This window comes from Oncorhynchus mykiss, chromosome 7 (genome assembly GCF_013265735.2).
Source record: "Oncorhynchus mykiss isolate Arlee chromosome 7, USDA_OmykA_1.1, whole genome shotgun sequence".
Classification (NCBI taxonomy): Eukaryota; Metazoa; Chordata; class Actinopteri; order Salmoniformes; family Salmonidae; genus Oncorhynchus; species Oncorhynchus mykiss.
Genome location: NC_048571.1, coordinates 53,799,672 through 53,816,380, shown reverse-complemented (window position 1 = coordinate 53,816,380; position 16,709 = coordinate 53,799,672). Strand labels below are relative to the sequence as shown.

The 16,709-nt window shown below is 42.2% G+C and overlaps 1 protein-coding gene across 1 annotated transcript; it reads right to left on the bottom strand.

Moving 5' to 3' along the window:
* Nucleotides 1-461: 461 nt before the first annotated feature.
* Nucleotides 462-15,063, bottom strand: LOC110527122 (neuromedin-U receptor 2-like). The gene is made up of 3 exons (XM_021608276.2): nucleotides 14,205-15,063; nucleotides 10,316-10,708; nucleotides 462-967 (listed from the first exon to the last, which is right to left on the bottom strand). The coding sequence occupies exons 1-3, from the start codon at nucleotides 15,061-15,063 to the stop codon at nucleotides 462-464; spliced, it is 1,758 nt and encodes a 585-aa protein (XP_021463951.2).
* Nucleotides 15,064-16,709: the final 1,646 nt, after the last annotated feature.

The following is a 16,709-nucleotide window of genomic DNA, read 5'->3' as shown; positions in this document are numbered from 1 at the left end:
TTCAAAAGTATTCTTATACTTCGTCAAACATTTTATCCAACATTCAGATGCAAGCCACATAACTGAGTAACCTGTATAAACAGAGTTAGGGTAATGTGGCTGTATTGTCTTTCATGAGGTCACAAACATGAAACAAAATGGACCGGGTCGTAGCTGACTTCTCCACCGACCATTTCAACATTCTATAAATTAGGAACAATGTTTAATTCTCCAGTTCGGGGAGGTAGGAGTATATGGCGGGAGAGTTTCTTTGTTCTACTGTGACCCTCTCTCCATACTGCATGGTCAGGGAGAGAAAAGTCTGCACAGAATTTATGACGTGGGTGTAAAAGTCATAAAACTGACCCCTCGTAACAGGAGAAGGGGGGTTCACATCTCTGCTAGAGGGCTAGCGTCATGACAGTCCCCCTTTGGTGGTTCAATCTTGGCATTATTTGGCATGTTGCAACCCACCATAAAAATTACCCAGAGATGACCTGGTTGCGGATCATCGTTGCTGTCCCCTTCTGGTGGTTTGCCCTGGGAGGATTTCTGTAAGCTGCAGGCCGCTCCAAGGATGAGCACCACAGGTCCGTTTGGTGATTGCCGTTGATGTCCCCCTCTGGTGGTTCAATCTTGGTATTATTTGGCATGTTGCAACCCACCATAGAAATGACCCAGAGATGACCTGATTGTGGATAATCATTGCTGTCCCCCTCTGTTTGTTTACCCTGAGAGGATTTTTTCAAGCTACAGGCCACCACAAGATTGGCCAGGGGATGTCCTGGGTGGAGATCTCCATTGCTGTCCCCCTCAGGTGGTTTACCCTGGAAGGATTTCTGCAAGCTGCAGGCCGCTCCAAGGATGGGCCAGGGATGTGCGGGTTGGTGATCGCCGTTAATGTCCCCCTCTGGTGGTTTGCCCTGGGAGGATTTCCGCAAGCTGCAGGCCACCACAAGAATGGCCAGCGAATGTCCTGGTTGGAGATCTGGCCAGTAACTCAGGCAGATGTTAGCAACGCACAAACACTCACAAAATACATGAATACATTTCTTTCCCAAACGAGTGGCGTTGTGGCACTAAGTCATGGTTGCATTGGGACTTTGTTTATGGCTCTATCACTTCCTAAGTGTCAAAGGAACTGAACCAAAAAAGAATGAAAGCAGAAACAAAAGATATTCAAAATATAGTTATCACGTAATCATCTAATTGGACTGTATTCTACATACATTCAAAATGTTGGCAAAATGACCATATCATGCCATTGTCTAATGTCCTCTCTAAGGCGTTCCTAATTTGCAGTGTGGTGCATAAGGCACTATCCTAAGTTGATAACTACATGATAAGTCTACAGCTGCAAGGCACCAGCTTCGGCCAGTCTACAGGGATGACCTATGGACCTCTGTGGAGAAACTGGTGAGTACTGTAGGGTCAAAGGCCTCAAGGTAAATGTTCAATTTTATCCAGGATGGCGTTTTGCTCGGTTTAAGTGATCCTAGCATAAATCCTAATTGGATGTTCCATTGTACATTATGCTTACACAAGGGAAGAAAATCAAGTATCCCTGCAGATTACAACTTCTTCAGAACGAGTCTGACGTAATCAGGTAATTTTCTGGTCAATGCCTGGAGGTCAGTCAGAATTGGTCTCGAGGGAGTCTGTTGTGGTTTTACTACAAGTCACTGTGTCTTCCACTATTGTAGTGGTGAAAGGTATGAAGAAGTCTATTTCATAGCTATGTTATCCACAGAGGAGCTAACCTCTGTTCTCATAGGGGAGTTTACAACTATATTTGTTTTCTGCTCTGGCAGCCTCGTACGGTGCTGCACGTAATCTCAACCCCCCCTCATCATGGGTCTGGGGGCAAGTATTCCCTCCTTTGTGGTCTAAGATATTACTGAGTGGTGTTGGCATCCGAGGCACAAACGAAAAGGTCAGATCCTATGTACGAGTTGTCTGTGACCACGTTATGAGAATGGATGTTACCTTTTAACTAAATCCCCTGGTGTTTATGCTTCAAAACACTCAGTGGCTGTCGAGGCCTGGTGACTGCCACAGCGTCCGCGTGTGACAACCTCTTCAGTACCTGCGAACTGAAACAAGGATATCTGTCTGTGATATCGCAAAGTGTTTCACCAGTGGAAGTCATTGGGTCAGTTGCTGGACTGACGCCATTAGTGTCCTTGTAAGGGGTGCCAGTCCCCCACAAAGCAGAAGATGTTTCATCGGAAGCAGAGTACACTCTGCTCATCAACGGTTTTCTTGCTGAGACTGCCGAAGTGCTTGCGGAAGTGTTCGAAGGACAAGAGAAGTTCCTCTCAACTATAGTATTGCACAACTTCAAGGAGGAGGGAAGTTGTTCATTCACAGAGACTGCTGGCTCGAAATCATGAAAAGAACGGTCAATCAGGTTTGCTGATGGAATGTGTCGAGATATCGAAATATCTCCTTGAATCGGATTCTGCACCAAGGTTTCAAAACGTATTTTTTCCCAAGGAGTGCTTTCAACAGATACCCCTTGTGGATGACTGTGTTGCAGCTAGCATTAGGGGTAGACAGTGTGGCTTGTTGTAACCACTACAGACTCCCTCAACACCAATTCTCAATGACCTCCAGGCATTGACCTGAAAATTACCTGATTACATCAGACTGAACAAGTTGTAGTCCATGAGGATACTTGGTTTTCTTCCCTTGACATGAACGCTTGTGTAAGCATAAACACACAGGTACAACGGAACACCCATTTAGGATTCATGCCAGGATCACTTAAGGGTCCGAGCAAAACGCCAGCCTGGGTAAAATTGAAAATGTACGCTGGGGCCTTTGACACTACAGCTACCGTACTCACCAGTTTACCCCCAGAAGTCCATAGGTCATCCCTTTAGACTGCCCAAAACTAATGCCTTACAGATGTAGACGTATCCTGTAGTTATCAACTTAGCATAATGCCCTAAGCAACACACATTTGTTAATGCTTTAATTCATTTTCTTTGACACTTAGGAAGTGATGGAGCCATAAACAACTTCCCCATACAACCATAAGATAGTACAAGAATGCCGCTCATTTGGGAGGGAAAGTAATTATTTATATCATGAGTGTGTGTGCGTTGTTAACATCTGCCTAAGTTACTGCCCAGATATTCCAGTCTGGATGACCAGACAACAGTTCCGGAATGGCGATCCCCAACCCAGACATCTCCTGGCCATTCCTATGGTGCTTTGCAACTTCCAGAAACCCTACCAAGGTAGACCACCAGAGGGGGACCGCAACAGTGATCACCAACTGGACATCCACTGCCCAGCCTTGGAGCGGCCTGCTTCATTTGCAGAAACCCTACCCGGGTCAACCACCAGAGGGCGACCAACTATGGTCCACAACCAGGACAACCCATGGTCATTTTTATGTTGGTTTGCAACTTGCAGGATAATCGCAAGATCGTACCCAACAAAGGGGGACTGTCATGGCGTTACTCTGTTAGGTGAGGTTTATGACCCCCCCCCCCCCCATGAATACCGTTCCCCCTTTTCTCTCCACTCTACAGAATGGACTCTTGGAAAGCCCTTTGTTAACATAGAGAGAGTATGGTAAGATCAAAATGTTGGGAATGGAACAACATATCTGTAATCCAACCAGTTGAAAGTATCTGTTCAGATCAGTTGTTGTCTGGGACATTATTACTGATGACAGAACAACATAAATTGTATCTTGGAAGTCTACACATACTAGTTATCGGATTCACATGGAATTGTTGTGCATTTAAATGTTGAAATATTAAACTATTTGTGAAAAGATAAAATGTAATTTTAAGTAAACTATCCTTACTCAGTGGTCACGCCAAAGTGAACAGACATTGGTTGAGAACTATGAAACACGCCCTTCTCTTCCCCACTACAAAAGCCCGTTGATGGAAGTCAGGACGGGTGTCCATACGTTTAAAGGGATAATTTCAACGTGGAGGTGATGATCACCATACTGGAAGGATGAATTTCTACTAGACCAGCCAGAATTCAGTGCGAAATGGTATGAACTTTGAACTCTTATTCACTAAAGAAGTGATACATCCTAGAAGTCAAGTTACCAGCTGCAGCTGTAAACGTACACGGCCTAGGAAAGGAAAGACAATCCTATGAGAAGACAGGGTACTTCAACGTATCCGCTCTACAACACTACGACCAGAAAGATTGTGCAAAGGACAAGGACGATCTCTGCTCGGCAAACCAGTCTTCCATTTTCGACCCATCTATCGAAGCTCAGCTCAGTGTAAATAAATGTCTTGCATTTTCCTTTTCCGAATGGGTGGTTATTAGAATGCATAAGATTCTGTATTTTTGATAGCAAGGTCCTATAGAGACTTCAGTCTTCCTGCTCTTTCATTCAAATCCAACCCCCTTTCTTTGTGTAACCAGCTGTCATATCGGTTTTGTCCGCTAGGGACTTTTTTTAATGACGTGATTAGTAATCGATATACACAGGATTAGTAATCCTGTGTATATGTAATTCTGTGTGATTATTTAGGTATTTAGTAAATAAATAATTAAGCCAATTTTTGTATTGCTGATTCAACTTGTTAGTCAGGGTTCGTGAAGAATTTACAATGTTCAGATGAGACTGAATAAGGTGATGATTAATAATTGACTGCTATTGATGTAAATATAAATAGATCTTTAAGAGTTTATTCAGAAGACAGCAGCTCTATAAAGACTCTTCCGTGGTGCCACAGGTTATTAACGAGTTAATTGTTGCATGGTTTAATTCAATCACATAATCAAATGTTAGGTAATTGATTTGATAAAATAGCCTGTCATATAATTTAATCAGTCAGAAACATGACAATGTGTTTTTGGTGTAACATATCATAGGTCTGCTATGCTACATGTGCTATTACATTTGGTTATGTTAAGTAAAATACTAATGAATCATTGTGTAATCTCTCAGACATTGATTCAGCTTGATCTAACTTTAATAAAGGAGTACGAAGAACGAGTGACTTTGACTTTGGCTTTATTCATACTTGCTCACAGTTTACACAAACTGTAGGAATGCAGAATTGACATAATCCAACATTGCATACAAAATAGCATGATAAAACACTTAGAATACATAACACATGGCAAACATAATACAAACACTTAAATAGATAATAGGCTACAGAACATTTCTTCTCTTTATGGGAAAACTATTGTGTAAAAAAATGATAAAAAAAAATATTACTTTGAATACTTTTAAGAGCTACAACGAGTTATTTAGCCTATCTACAGATCCTGCCGACACAGTTAAGTTTAACTTCGTAATGAGTGCACTGCAGGGTGTTTTGGGAAACGGGTGTGACATCTTCGGCCGTTACCTTCAGATGCACAACAAAATCGTCAGAGCTTCGATGATTTTATGCCCCAAATATTCAACATTTTGTTGTTGCCAAGAATTCTATATAATAAGTTTGCTGAAAAGCACGAAGTCTTGAATCTTGCGTTGTTTTATATATCAACTCATACACGCTATACCATGGAATCGGTACATCAAAAATCTCTTCCCAACTATTTTGCAATCTGTATGGCACAGTTGTCAACATCCTGGTCCTCAAATGAAACGGATATACTTTCCTATTTATGCTATTTTTATTCCTTCCGCCAGTTTTGGTCCTTTATATCGGGCAGACAGACCAGTTCCCTACCTCCACCCACCTCCTCCATTTTTGGGGCAATGCTGTAATCAATTGGTTATACTCTTGGATTGAGCAGACCTTCCCGTACAATTCTGATAAGAGTTCATTCAGAAGACGGAACTGCTTAAATAAACTTATCCGTGGTGCCCCAGATTATTAATGAGTTAATTGTTGCATGATTTAACTGAATCACGTAATCAATTAAACGTTAGGTAATCGATTTGATAAAATGGCATGTCATCACATTAAGGATACTAAAGACACAACACTGCCAAACTGACCCTGATTCAGATGACCATCCTACCCATGCCAGGTTAGGGAGACGTAATTTATAGATCGGCAGGTAAGGGTGCTCTCGAGCGGCTAGATGTGCTTTACCATTCGGCTCTAATCTGATTTGCTACCAATGCTCCTTATAGGACACATCACTGCACTCTATACTCCTCTGTAAACTGGTTATCTCTGTATACCCGTCACAAGACCCAATGGTTGATGCTTATATATAAAGCCCTCTTAGGCCTCACTCCCCCCTATCTGACATAACTACTGCACCCTCGTTCTCCACATTTAACACCAGTTCTGCCAGTCACATTCTTTTTAAGGTCCCCAAAGCACTCACATTCCTGGTTCGCTCCTCTTTTCAGTTCGCTGCAGTTAGCGACTGGAACGAGCTGCAAACAACACTCAAACTGGACCATTTTCTCTCCATCTCTTCATTCAAAGACTCAATCATGGACACTTACTGACAGTTGTGGCTGCTTCACGTGATGTATAGTTGTCTCCACCGTCTTTCCCTTTATGTCGTTGTCTGTGCCTAATACTGTTTGTACCATGTCTTGTGTTGCTACCATGTTGTGCTGCTGCTGTGTTTTCGTGTGTTGCTGCCATGCTATGTTGTCATCTTAGGTCTCTCTTTATGTAGTGTTGTGGTGTCTCTCTTGTCGTGTTTTGTCCTATTTTTTTTATTATTTTTTATTTTTATCCCAGCCCCCGTCCCCGCAGGAGGCCTTGACTTCTGGTAGGCCGTCATTGTAAATAAGAATTTGTTATTAACTGACTTGCCTACTTAAATAAAGGTACAAAAAATATACATATACAAAAAATAAGTTTGCTGACGACACAACAGTTGTAGGACTGATCACAATGGGACAGCCTATAGGGAGAAGGTCAGACATCTAGCAGTGTGGTGCAAGAACAACAACATCTCCCTCAACATCAGCAAGACAAGGAGCTGATCATAGACTAGAGGAAACGGATGACCGAGCACGCTCCCATTCACAATGATGGGCTGTAGTGGAGAGCTTCAAGTTCCTTGGTGTCCACATTACTAAGGATCTATTATAGTCCACACACACCAACACAGTCATGAAGAGGTCACTACAACGACCTCTACCCCCTCAGGAGGCTGAAATTATTTGGCATGGGCCCTCATATCCTCAATTTTTTTTACAGCTGCACCATTGATAGCATCTTAACTGGCTGCATCACCGCTTGGCATAGCAACTGCTTGGCATTCGATCGCAAGATGCTACAGAGGGTAGTGCGTGCAGCCCAGTACATCACTTGGGTTGAGCTCCCTGCCATCCAAGATCTCTATACCAGGCATTGTCAGACGAAGGCCCTAAAAGACTTCAGCCACCGAAGTCATATGCCGTTCTCTCTGCTACCACATGGCAAGCGGAACCAACAGGACCCTGAGCAGATTCTACCTCCAGGCCATAAGACTGCTAAATAGTGCCTCCCGAGTGGTCTAGCTGTGCCACTAGAGATCCTGGTTTGAGTCCAGGCTCTGTCTCAGCAGGCTACGACCGGGAGACCCATGACCCACAATTGTCCCAGTGTTGTCTGGGTTAGGGGAGGGTTTGGCCAGCAGGGACGTCCTTGTCCCATCGCACTCTAGCGACTCCTGTGGTGGGGCGGGTGCATGCACGCTGACACGTTTGCCAGGTGTATGGTGTTTCCTCCGACACAGTGGTGTGGCTGGCTCCGGGTTAAGCTGGCATTGTGTCAAGAAGCAGTGGATTTTATGTGGCAGTCAAAACGAATTTGTTTTGTAGAGAATAACAATTCATCCATAGAGGCTGCCAGGAGTTGTTAAAGAATCTGTGGTCAAAAGCTTGAAGTGCTTTAATTGTCTCTCATGCTGGTTTCTTTGCATTTTTAGACACTACAAGAACACTGTGTTAGCCTTCCATTATACTGCCACTCACACTTTGAGACTACCTGTTGGTGTTGTTGTTAGGGTCCCCAAGAGACTCATACGATACATTATCATCATAATGCTCTTTCTGTTTCAGACATTTTAAACTGCAGCTACAGTATCTGCTTTACAGGGACACCTCGTGAAATGACTACAGGTTCTGGAAAGGATGAGAAGATAATGTAGAAACAAAAGAAAATGTATGCTAACACACTGGTGAAAACCTTTTATTTGAATATTTTAAACATCAAATGAATGTCAAGCAACATAAATATGTTTAGTAAGAAAAAGCTATATCAACTCGTTGGAATTTATTACATGGATACTCAATAGTCTTTGTGCAGTTATGTTGGGCATCGGTCAACGGACATAATCTCAGTCTGAAATTTACAGAGACTACATATCGTAAGTGCAAGCAAATAAAGCAATCAATAACGTCTAGAAAACAATGCAATTCCTGAAATAATCACCAAGAAATACATTAATGTTTTGCTGTTTTTCACAGAAAGGCAATAAATATTGATTTACATGAAATTACATACAATTTCTAAGTCGAAGGACAGCTGTGCTACATCTGTACATTAAATTATTTGACAAGGTGAAATACACATGAGGAAGTGTTGACATACACTATAAATTAAGGGGCAGGACTAGGTGGTTATGAATACATAACTGCAGTTCACATAAGTCAATGTCACAAAGGTAAATATGGGATAATCAATCATTAGAGTTAATTATCATGTGCAACCAAGTCTCTCATTTACATACCCCTAAATCAGTTGTTTTCAGATAAATGTTTATGCTATGAGGATTTATGCTGTTTCAATAACAAGTTCACATATCACCTCATGAAATATTTACTTATCCAATTGTGCACAACGTATCATCTACTCATTAGTCAAATCCACCTCCTGACAGAGGGCATCATATCCACTACACATTAAATCAGACATGGGACCAAGTAACAATTTAGGAAGTCCTAAGCAAGTCAAGTCTTAACCTTCAGTCTCAAGTCAAGTTTCAAGTAATAATGGGCAAATCTCAAGGCAGGTCCCAAGTTCCAGAGATCAGGTCAAGTCACAAGTCCCTAATTTGGGGTTTTGAGTCAATAGTTAAAGGGATACTTCAGGATTTTGGCAATGAGGCATTGTATCTACTTCCCCAGAGTCAGATGAACTTGTGGATACCATTTGTATGTCTTTGCGTGCAGTTTGAAGGAAGTTGCTAACTAGCGTCATAGATTTTTTTAAAATCTTTGCTGGCACTAGTGCAATTGCTAACTAGCATTTAGCAGATACCAATAGACTTTCAGTCATTGTGCTAACACTAGCTAGCATTGGCTTACAAAACTACCTCTAACTTACTTCTTACTGGAAAATGGTATCCACGAGTTCATGTGAAATCCCAAAGTATCTATTTTTATACCAATTTGTTTTATACCAATTTCAAAGTAATTTTTATAATCAGGATATTTACTGTTTTCCTTACATTAGACCTACTAGTACAGTACATAGGCCTACATATTAAACTTCACAGATCATTAACTTAATGTTTTTTATCATCATTACTAATTAAAAGGCCATCCAAATGATGATGTACAGCTACTGTTGATAGTACAACTACAGTTTGACTTATATTATGAAATCTCCAATTACAGTGACGTGTTGTTGTTTTTCCCCTACCCACTGAATGCACATTGAGAGGTCTGTGGATGGCTGAGAATTAACATTTACAGAAACTCAAGCTCAGAGCTCAAATTTTCAAGCGACAAGCATTGAAAATATAGGACAGTGCTCTATTCTTCCCCTTGCCTTTCCGCACTTGCTGGTGCAGCGGCGCTGGGCAGAACAGAATTCAACAGTCATTTCCCATATAACCAATACGATTCTCCGCTTTGAGCAATGGAATTGCCGTGAATGTTCACTGTGTACGAAACATTAGGAACACATTCCTAATATTGAGTTACACCCTCTTTTGCCCTCAGAACAGCCTCAATTCATCAGGGCATGGACTCTACAAGGCGTCAAAAGCAGCATTGCAGTTCTTGACACACTCAAGCCGCTGCACCTACTACCCTGTTCAAAGGCACTTCAATCTTTTGTCTTGCCCATTCACCCTCTGAATAGCACACATACACAATAATTGTCTCAAGGCTTAAAAATACTTATTTAACCTGTCTATTCTCCTTCATCTACATTGAACAGGTGACATCTAAGGGATCATATCTTTCTCCTGGATCCACCTGGTCAGTCTATGTCATGAAACGCTCAGTGTATGTTCACGGTGTAATAACCGAATTTAACAGGAAATTAAGTGTTTTTTCTTTTTTTCAAGTCTAAGTGGCAAAATTTGCGACTCAAGTAGTACTGGAGTCCAAGTCACGTGATTCGAGTCTACATCTCTGCATTAAACATGAAATATGATTAAAAAGCAGTAGCAGTGAAGTCAGAGTCCACCACGCACAAATGTTTACTTGTCAGTGTTGTGATCTCTGTGTTCCCAGTTGGAGATAACAGGGGAGTGAGGGAGTTGTGGTCCCTGGGCCTGGCTTGGGTCTTAGGAACTGGGCCCGAGGGGACCAGCAGGATCTTGGCGGAGGGTGTGAAGTCTTTTCCCGCAGTGGTGTCTTCTGTATGGGTGCAGACGAGATCCCAGAAGCATTCCCGGAAGCGTGTGGAGAGCAGGTTATAGATAACGGGGTTGACTGCAGAGCTGAGGTAGAAGAGGATGCCTGAAAGGAGGTGCACACACTGGTACACAGCTTGGTTGAGGTCTGTCCAGGCAGACCACTGCATGATGCAGCTCCACAGGAGCCGGTCAATGTGGAAAGGTGCCCAGCAGATGGCAAACACCAGCACGACCACAGCTACATTACAACAGACAGTGAAAATAGGAGTAAGACAGTAAGGGACATAGATGGAGGATGAATTAAGTGAAGTGTACAGAGAGAGAAAAGGGGGCAACAACAGTCAGGGTGGGAATCCTGTTCGGTGTTCCCTGCAAAACTTGGTCCTCGTAAAACTGAGACAATGTACTCATATAACTAGGGCTGGCACAATTAATGTGTAATCGTGTAACCGATGACTATGGATGAAAGCTGCCATGAAATAAAATAGCAGCCATAAATGTAATTTAACTTTTTTTTTTTAAAGGGTTTGCTATTTGTTTTTGGAGAATTAATTGCTGAATGAAAATTGGACGGCTGGGAATTTGTGCGGTTGAGTTGAGCAAGTTAGGTCTCCCAAAAATATTTTCAGTTAGCGGTTTGATGATACTTCCAACTAGGCACACTATATAATTTCAACGTTGAAATGTGGGTAATATTTGGTTGAGACATTGATCAATGAGATTTCAACCTTTAGTCATCCACTCAAAAAGACAACCAGAAGTTTGTTGAATTCCCAATGTGTTCGATATGAGGTCCGAAACATAATTTCAATATGAGGTCCTAAACATAGCATGAAAGTGCATCCTTGTAGCTGTGTGGTCAAAATGTTAGTCAAAATGTTTGCCTTTGGATAAGTTGAGCCAATGGTTGAGCCAATGGTTGAGCCAATGGTTGAGCCAATGGTTGAGCCAATGGTTGAGCCAATGGTTGAGCCAATGGTTGAGCCAATGGTTGAGCCAATGGCAAGTAGAGCAAAGTTAAGTGTTTTCTTCCCAGGTGTAATGCAAGGCATTATCGCTGGGTTATAAAATACAGTAACAACAATGCCTGGTCTATGTTTAATGTGTTTTTAAAAAGTGCAAACGTGTTTGTTACATGTTAAGCCTATTAAAATATGTTTAAAATTATTAAAAGACAAAAAGTGATTGTGTTGAATTGTGTTTGGGGAAAAAAGATAGACATGGTTTTAAAAAGGTAGTGGTCATATTTAATTCAGTAAAGAAACAGCTCAACTTACTCCATACCTGGGAGTATGTTGTGACGAGACCATGTTTTTTGGACAAGCTATGTTTTCAAAACTGCAATGTTTACTTGAATTCTGATTATTTCCAGGGATACACAACATCCTGAAATATACTTAGATATACTTGTTAGAAAGAATACTAGATTTCCTTTGACAGAGTGATACTGATTGTAAAAAATGGCAGAACTTATCCCACTCTCCCCTACTAAAATATATATTTGTATATTATTATTGTGCCTCAGAGAAAGGCACAATAACAAAAAATATAGGGGTCAAAATTATTGCCACCCTTGTTTTCAATACCTTTCAATAGCTTACCTTGCTATCAGGGGCATCAGTTGGGTGTGGTAGGGTATGGCAGTTGCCAAACCCTACCTCAAGACCAAAAATGTAAAGTTAGCAAAAAAAGTAGATTCAAATCATTCAATCCCAATTAAAATGCGATTTCAGATTAGCATATTCATTGGTTGGCTTTAGGATCATGCGGAGCATCGCTCAGAGAACAGCTGCCAGCCTGCTGCCTTTTTCTCTCACTTTTAGAAAGCAGAGACAGTGCCAATTTGCCGGTCAGCCTTTTAGGCAGTGTGCCCATTGCTTTGAATGAATGTAATGTTGGCATTTGAGCTCGGCCTTGTAAGCCTTGTTGTAATCTGATAGCCACAGGTTAATTGAATTGGGAGGTGGGGGAGCCCTCCTTTTTGGTTACCATATCGAAACCAAAATATATTTTATTGCTATTAAAATATTGGTTGTGTTAGCTGTAGGTTTTTCATTAATTTGCCCAGTAGGTTAGTGAAATGATGGTTTTATGTATTGGTATGGAAATAAACACAGCTGAACACCTTGCTATTTAGAGAATTTCCCCAAAATACAGGTCCTGTTTTTGGCTTCAAAGACAAAAGCAATTGCAGGCAATAAGAAATGTGGATTGTCATACAGTGACAGAATGATAATTGAGATAATGCAAATCATTAATAACTTCTTATTTGGGGTGAATGTTGTTACCCTCCGGCTGTAGGCCTTCATCATCATTCTCTGTCTGCATCCCTAATCCTTACCTGTAGCCTACCTGCCTCTGGTATAATCCATTTCCACCTCTCACTATCAGACTTGCTTAATCATTTCCCTGAATTAAAATGAGATAATCTAACAGATCTTGCTGGCCACACCACTGTGTGTAAGGATAACGGCACTGAGCAAGAATACATTGGGAGGGACCTTAGACCATTCCTCCATACATAATCTTTTCAGATTCTTAATTTCTGGGCTTATGGGGTGCCCTCTTCAACTCAAACCATAGGCTTCCAATGGGGTTCAAGTTTGGAGACTAAGTTGGCCTTTGCACAATGTTGATTTTGTGGCCAACTAACCATTCTCTGTAGCTGTTGATACGTGCTTGGGGTTATTGTCTTGATTGAAGAGCCAAATTTCCTGGCAGAGGCAACAAGGTTTTTGGCTAAAATGTCCTGGTACTGGGTTAGGTTCATGATGCCATTGACCTGAGCAAGTTCCCCGGGACCAGTGGATGAAAAAATAGCCCCATAACATCAAAGATCCCACCACCATAATTTACAATAGGTATGGGGTTATTTTTGATACAGTATATGAGTCCTCTTTTCGACGTCAGACCCACCACTGGAGTACGTGGCCAAAGAGCTCTATTTTCATGTCATCCAACAAATGTAAACGCCTGGATTTTGCTAAACGGCATTGGCGCTTGGATTGGAGCCAGTGCTATGGTCAGATGACATGAAAATAGAGCTCTTTGGACACATACAATATACCTCAATATAGCTCAGTATTTGTATTATTCATTTTATACAGTCTTTTTTGCTCTTCTTTATCAAGGGTGCCAATAATTTTGGACGGGAGCTAAAATCCAGTTATAATACAACAAAAAGGACATTGTGTGTGTTCTCATTGCTTTGGCTGAACTGCTTTCAGTGGGGAAAGATTGCTTTGGTACCCTGCTTCCATGATTTTAGTTGAAAACGTCACCTTCCTATGTGGACCATTGCCGCCAGGAGCGGAGGAGAGGAGAAAATGTGAGTCATGTTGTTCCTTTTGCTATTCAAAAGATTATAACGGTGACCGAGGTCACTTGGCTGACCAATTTTTGTGGAACGAACAGCTGACTGAAGACGGGACAGCCAAGCATTCATGCGGTTGAGTTTGTTTCCGTGGTAACATGGATTCTTTACAACGGGATGAAACTTTTTTGTAGCAAACAAGTCATTGGTTGCCTAGGCAATGCCCCCCTTCCTGCGGCAGCAGCACATACCTTATCACAGAGTAACGTTTCACTGTGGTTACGTAGGTTGTACTGGGGTACAGATGTAAAAATCCCTCCCTCAAATTTTTTTTCAGTTGAAAGTCTAAGTTATGTTTACCGTAGTAGTGATGCTTGTGACTGTGACAATGGTTAGACATGGAAATGGATGCAGAACTCACCAAGCATCTTGGTGACTTGTCTCCTGCGCACTTGCTCCACATGGATTCTCCAGCTGATGTTAGCGCTACAGTTCTTCCTCATCGTCCCCCGGGAGAGGTGTCGCTCCCTGCCCAGCTTGATACCAATCCCCAGGTACAGCCCGCTGATCACCGTCACGGGAACAATGTAGAAGCATGCGGTGGTGATCAGAATCACCAGGTTGTAGATCCACGGGGAACCTATCAAACTGCATATGGCTGACTCTGCCACCTTCTCCGGGAGATTCAAGTAGTAGATGCCATGCAGGGAGGTGTTAGGGATGGCACAAACCAGGGACAGCACCCATACAGCACTGATGACACGCTTGGCATGCTTGTTGGTGGCAACATAGCGTGTTTTTAGTGGATGGACCACTGCGATATACCTCTCCACACTCAGCACTGTCACATTGAGGATGGAGGCAAAGCATACAGTCTCGAAGAGGAAAATCTTGAAGTAGCAGACTCCCTCTCCGAAGGGGAAGGGGTAGTTCTGCCACAGGTCGTAGATCTCCAGGGGCATCCCAAAGAAGAGCACCAGGAGGTCTGACACAGCCAGGCTGAACAGGTACAGGTTGGTGGGGGTGCACATCTTCTTGTGTTTGGATATCACTGTGCATGTGAGCAGGTTGCCAGACACGCCCAGGAGGAAGATGAGCAGGTAAACCAGGGAGATAGGGAGAAAGACGGGGGAGCGCTTCGGCCCTAGAACTTCCAGCAGTCTGTCCTCAATGGACTTGGTTCCAGTGTCATTTTCTGTAACATTTAGCAACGTGATGTTACAGAACATGCCATGCTGTTCTGAGATGTTGGAAAGAGAATCCAGGCAGTACTTCTCCATTTCAGAGTAGGGGCTTGTAGTAAGTGGGAGTAGAGAGGACGGGATCACTGGTAATGTCGGCACATCGTTTGCATATGTCTGAGAGACTTCATTCCATACAGATAGAAATACAACACCTAGAGAAACACAGCAACCATTTATATTACAGTATATTACTTTCTGCTAAATCATTTCTTGCTAATAATCCTAATTCTACATGAGGTGATGTAAAAAGCTTTCAAATGATGACTGAGACATGTCAGTAAAGCCTCACAAGAGATTTCTGTTTTGCATGATTGTCTTGACTTAAGGCCATAAATTCAATTACATTTTTATGTTGGTGGTATGAAACTTTGAAACAAATGAATGTAGTGCATGGAGGCACTCATTACCTGATATTATACAATGAAGGGGTAGTACATAGATCAGATTCAACCAGGTATAACTGTCAATTATGAATTAACATCACAAAAACACACTTTGGCTCTTACTGTAATAGTACGTTGGTAGATTCACCCGTGTGTATAACATGAGTGCTGTAGAATATCTTGTGTGTATAACATGAATGCTGTAGAATATCTTGTGTATCCACAATTCTCATGTTTGTCACATTTATCTACTGCATTCTGTTCTGTGCAGAAACATGTACACTATATATGCGAAAGTATGTTGACACCACTTCAAATTAGTGGATTTGGGTATTTCAGCCACACTCATTGCTGACAAGTGTATAAAATCGAGCACACAGCCAAGCAATCTCCATAGACAAACATTGGCAGTAGAATGGCCTTAATGAAGAGCTCAGTGAATTTCGATGTGGCACCATCATGGATGCCACCTTTCCAACAAGTCAGTTCGTCAAATTTATTCCCTACTAGAGCTGCCCAGTTCAACTGAAAGTGCTGTTATTGTGAAGAGAAAATGTCTAGGAGCAACAACGCCTCAGCCATGAAGTGATAGGCCACACAAGCTCACAGAATGGGACCGCCGTCTTTCCTCAGTTGCAACACTCACTACCGAGTTCCAAATTGCCTCTGAAAGCAATGTCAGCACAAGAACTTATCGCCAGGAGCTTTATGAAAGGGGTTTCCATGGCCGAGCAGCCGCTCACAAGCCTAAAATCACCATTCGCAATGCCAATCGTAGGCTGGAGTGATGTAAAGCTAGTCCCCATTGGACTCTGGAACAGTGGAAACGCGTTCTCTGGAGTGTTGAATCTAGCAGTCCGACGGACTTATCTGAGATCGCTACCTCCCCCAATGTAGGGTTCTAACCTCAAAGTTTGGTGGAAGAGGAATAATGGTCTGGGGCTGTTTTTCCTGATCCGGGCTAGGCCCCTTAGTTCCAGTGAAGGGAAATCTTAACGCTACAGCATACAATGACATTCTAGATGATTCTGTACTTCCAACTTTGTGGCAACAGTTTGGGGAAGGAACTTTCCTGTTTCAGTATGACATTGCCCCCATAAACAAAGCAAGGTCCATACAGATATTGTTTGTTGAGATCGGTGTGAAACAGTGGAGGCTGCTGAGGGGAGGAAGGCTCATAATAATGTCCAGAATGGATTCAGTGGAATGGCATGAAACACGTGTTTTGGGGGGTTTTCATGTGTTTGATACCATTCCATTCACTCCATTCTGGGAGTGGTGGAAAAAAGTACTCGATTA

Excerpts from the sequence above, each read along its gene's own strand:
- LOC110527122 (XM_021608276.2), bottom strand. The coding sequence starts at position 15,063 with ATGGAGAAGTACTGCCTGGATTCTCTTTCCAACATCTCAGAACAGCAT. Across the intron at positions 10,709-14,204 it reads ACAAGTCACCAAGATGCTTG|CTGTGGTCGTGCTGGTGTTT; the intron begins GTGAGTTCTGCA and ends GTTGTAATGTAG. Across the intron at positions 968-10,315 it reads AGAGATCACAACACTGACAA|ATCTCCAACCAGGACATTCG; the intron begins GTAAACATTTGT and ends GTTACTGGCCAG.